The sequence below is a fragment of the Vigna umbellata genome, chromosome 1 (assembly GCF_029865625.1).
Source record: "Vigna umbellata cultivar VRB3 chromosome 1, Vumbellata_1.0, whole genome shotgun sequence".
NCBI classification, from domain to species: domain Eukaryota; kingdom Viridiplantae; phylum Streptophyta; class Magnoliopsida; order Fabales; family Fabaceae; genus Vigna; species Vigna umbellata.
Genome location: NC_142165.1, coordinates 86,060,558 through 86,065,077, shown reverse-complemented (window position 1 = coordinate 86,065,077; position 4,520 = coordinate 86,060,558). Strand labels below are relative to the sequence as shown.

The 4,520-nt window shown below is 35.0% G+C and overlaps 1 protein-coding gene across 1 annotated transcript; it reads right to left on the bottom strand.

The window, feature by feature from the left end:
* Positions 1-958: 958 nt before the first annotated feature.
* On the bottom strand, positions 959-4,520 carry LOC124845808 (Regulator of Vps4 activity in the MVB pathway protein). Its single transcript, XM_047322988.2, has 7 exons — positions 4,260-4,520; positions 4,046-4,178; positions 2,470-2,573; positions 2,205-2,376; positions 1,912-2,052; positions 1,739-1,827; positions 959-1,648 (listed from the first exon to the last, which is right to left on the bottom strand). Exons 1-7 carry the CDS (start codon positions 4,349-4,351, stop codon positions 1,123-1,125), a joined length of 1,257 nt encoding a protein of 418 aa, XP_047178944.1. The 5' UTR covers positions 4,352-4,520; the 3' UTR covers positions 959-1,122.

Below are 4,520 nucleotides of genomic sequence, written 5' to 3'. Positions count from 1 at the left end.
TCCTACTTTTCACCCTTACAAATTGCAACTAGCTTTGTTTGATGGCTTAAAACCTTTTGATTCACTTTTTCAAATTGAGCAATGCTTTTTCCTATCCTAGGTTTCTATAGAACAACCATTGTCACTGTAAAAAAAAAAAATCTTATATTACTATCGTCAAAAATTTATTCGTATTTTCTTTTCTTTTTACAAATTATCGATAAGCAAAAATCTATCAATAATATTTTTGTCAAAAATAATTAATTATGATCGTTAATAATTATCTTAACAAATACATTTGTCGGTAATTACTGACAAATATATTCACTAGTAATTAAAATTTATCGATAACTACCAACTTGATTGATGTCAATAAAAATAGAACTTTAATAATATTAATTGAAATAATTTTGACGAACTTAAAAAAAAAATAACATTAACAAAAATCAACTAAAATTATAATCAATATTAATATTTTTGAATAATTAATACTTTATACTGAAAAGAGAAATTTAAAATACAATAAATTTGAATATTTTAAACAATTATTAAATTTCATGAAAGCTGCTTCTAATAAGATTATGTTAGACATTTTTATATATATCTACATTAATTTTTAAATTTGACATAACTTTATAATTACTTTTTAATATCCATTTATTGGAAAACAGAAACGGAACATGAAAAAAATTATTATTTGTAATACATTTATACATTTATCGTGAAAGTAAAAATACAAAGTAGTATAAATTTATTGTGTTATATTTATAATTTTAATCATTATTTACATATTTAAAAACAAAAGAAGAGGAGTATCCATATACTTGTCACGATTCCAAAGTGTGGCATTGCATGGAGGATGCTATGATGTGTGAGTTGTCCATAAGCCACAGTTCGCCGTGGTTTCGCATAACCAATTTCAAAAGAATCATACAAAAAGAAATAAACATTTTTCTGTAAAAAAAAGAATCCAAATAGCTAGAGGGAGACGGTACAATATTGAATTTGAAACGTACATAACAAAGTATAACATCCATTACATTCTTAGCATCTCTATAACAAAATATGATATTCTTACATGTGTAGTATAAAAATATAAATTAATTAAATAGACTGGCTGCCAAAGGTTGGGTTTCAGGATTGTTACTTTCTGAATTTTAGTGCATCAAAGCGCGCAGCAAGTTCATCATAATCCGGCAATTTGGGATGAACACGATGAATGCTGCTATCCTGTTTAGCCAGAGATGAGGGTACCGGTGGTGGAAGCCGATTAGGGGGTAAAGTAGGACGAGGCTCTTCTGCTTCATTTTCTTCATCACAATCTGATTCATCAAATTTAATATCTGAATTAGCAGAAGTTGGATGGTAGCTGTGCCTCCGATGATCATTTCCACCATATTGCTTAGGCAATGAATCCTCCTCAATTTTCACTTGATCAGATCTTGGTAAGCTCTGTGACCTATACATTTTGTCCTCAGTTGAAGGATTGTTTGCTTGGAAGGTCCCAGAGTAAACATATGGTTGAGGAGCTTCATTATATTCCTTCTTAGCCATATAAGCAGCAACTTCAGCAGCAGCAATTGCCTTCTTAGCTGCTTCAGCTGCTGCTTCAGCAGCAGACCTAGAATCTTCATAATGCACGGCATCCGTTTTTCCACCACCTGATAATCTGAAGAAATCACCCAAAAATCCTATTAGAGTTAGTGAATGAGAATATAATGAACACATCTAATTGGGTTGGCTATAATATATGTATCACCTTGTAGCTGGCCTATTTGATTCAACCGATACATTTGTGGAAGGCTTCACTGGTAGGCTGCTTGCACTGACAAAAGTACGTGGCCCATCCTGATGAGAGAGAAAAAGCCCGATCATTAATAAAAATGGTTGCAAAGCATAATAAAATAAGGAAGATCAAGACACAATACGTACTATTGGCTCTTCTGGAGGCTTCAGAAGTTCTTTCTCAGATTCCGTAGTATCCCAATCAATTTGATGTTCCTTAGCTATTTCCTTCAACACTTTCAATTTTACTTCACCAGGAGGTGTTCGTACTGAGAGTTTTTCGATCAACTAAAAATCCATTGCATTTCACAAAAATTTGTCTGAATACTTTTGAGGATTAATAGAAAATAGGTAGTTTAATACTACAAAGCATAGAAATCCAAAAAGCTGCTTATTTTATTGGCAAATACGAGTAAAATTGCAGTCAGTAAAGTGCTAACCTGGCGATTTACACCACAGCTAGGTCTAAGATCAACAGCTGCAGACACAAAATCTTTCCCATATTTCTTCTCAAAGATATTCTTAAGTGATACAAGTTCTGGAATTTCAGAGCACCTAGGGGCTGCAAATATCAAGCTAGCGATTCCTTCTTTCAAATCTGCTGGACATTCCCTGAACCAAGTAGGATTAACATCAGAATTTCAAGTCTGGCCACAATTACTGAACCAGTTTCCAAATAAAATAACCAGTTTCCAAATACTGAACCTTTGCTTTGCAATGATTGAGAGTCTGGCCACAATTAGTTCGCAAAAGAGTTCAATGAACTCATTTGCAGCCAAAACATTTTGCTCTCTCATGACATGCTCAACCTGCAATAAGCCACTAATGGTAAATATTATAAAATTGCATGTGGTCTCATCTTGATAATGTTACATGGCACCATTATATTTACGTACCAAGTTACTTTTAGTCTAGCTTTATGTAGTCAGAGAAAGATACCATGATGAAAAAAGCTTATTGGAAACTAGAAATTTCGACTTAAACAAGTAGCTTGGCCTATTTTTAATATAAAAATGTTCACGAGATGTCTCAAGCCTTTAGACAGGAGATGACATGGTGATAAAAATTGGGAAAAAACATTCGTTATGCTTAGATATGGCAACGATCAGAAGATATTATCAGCCGCCCCATGCTACACGACAACTTGTTCTGAAATAAAAGCTATATCTCATTGTCACATATCCTAACCCTTTCTTATTATCGCCTTAAGCAACTAAAGAGATCAGTATCTACAACCTTAAGCATTGAAAAATATGAGTAACAAGTCCAAAAATAACGATATCACGTGTATAAAAATAGAACGCAGGCTTTGACTCTCAAAGTACTAGGGAGGTGTTGACCCTCAAAGTGATGCAGTGTTCTGTATTTGCAATTGCAATTGAGATTTACCCGTTTCCATCAACTAGTATCACCGCTACGGTCTTGAAGGATTCAGGAGCTGCTCAGGGTTCAGATCAGCAAGGATGAAGAAGAAGCATGTTCTTGACGTTATTGGGGGGAATGAGGCAGAAGATAACAGGTTTCAGGAGAGAAATACGGCAAAACTGAACAACAGAATACGAAGGTTTGGCAAGCAAAGAAACCACAGATTGGATACCAGGAAGAGAAGAACTAAAATATGGAACGGTCCAATAAAACAAAAAACAATGGGGGCAGAAAGTTTGGAACTAAAGAAAACCGGCATGGGGAAACCTAGATCGAGGAACAAGTTTGCATTACTAATCAAATACAGAAAGAAACTCAATCAGAAACTGTTACTAAACCAAACGGTAAAAACTGTGTCCTCATTTCCAACTAACATAAACATCTAACAGCATTGTTATTTCGAGTGTCCTCGAAAATTCTCACGAATGATCAGAAACAAAAACTGTAAACGATGTAATGTAGATTAAACATATAATTTAGTGCCGACACCTCCAACAAATTTTGAATTAGGTACCAACAGCACATAAAAATTCATTAAATTGGTTTTACATGTACAATGGTACCCGGTGGTTGTCACCATTAAGCCTAACCAATGACATTCTTAATTTGGTCACGTGTAACACATTTTTAATTTGATCTGTTGGAAGTTATGAATTTGGTCCCACATTAGTAACGTGTAAAGATCAAATCAAGAATGCATAAAAGAATCCAAATAGAGAACATTTTACCCAGATAAAATCCGATTTAAGAAGTTTATGTTTGTGGATGCAGAGAGAAGAAATTGATAATAAGAAGAATACTCATTTTTGCACTGTTAATATAAAACATAATAAAGTAATGTAGGGTTTTGTGTTACCCTGATACGAGCAGTGGCATCTTGACCAGACTGAAGAAGAAGAGCAATGTCTCGTCGCATCTGTCTGACGACCACCTCTCTCTTGTTCCGCAGCAGCTTGATCCTGGCCACCGCCATCTTCGCTGCCGTTTTGCTGACCGCAGAAAAGACAGCCATTGATTTTCGTTATTACACAACAACGAGAGTAAGAGAGAAAATAAGGTGAGTGCAGTACCATTTGGAGGAGTTGAAGCCGAGGCGGAGGAGGGAGAGCGTGAGTTTCACGAGCCTCTTGGTGCGTGCGGAGGCTTCGCTTGCGACCGTCATGGCAAAGTGGCGGAGTGTGAGGAAGTGATGGGTGGGGGTTTAAGGGGGAGAAGAGAAGAAAAGTAACGGTCTTCTAAAGCGGAAAGAAAATAATAAAAATAATAATTAAAAGAAAAAAAGGAGTTAGAAAAGGGGATAAGTTTGTCGTTTTATTTAGAGTAATGGAGCG

What these genes read in the sequence shown, in the direction of transcription:
- LOC124845808 (XM_047322988.2), bottom strand. Translation starts at nt 4,351, where the DNA reads ATGACGGTCGCAAGCGAAGCCTCCGCACGCACCAAGAGGCTCGTGAAA. An exon ending in GCTGTGGTGTAAATCGCCAG is followed by an intron (nt 2,053 to 2,204) that starts GTTAGCACTTTA and finishes ATGGATTTTTAG; the next exon opens with TTGATCGAAAAACTCTCAGT. An exon ending in TCAAATAGGCCAGCTACAAG is followed by an intron (nt 1,649 to 1,738) that starts GTGATACATATA and finishes TGATTTCTTCAG; the next exon opens with ATTATCAGGTGGTGGAAAAA.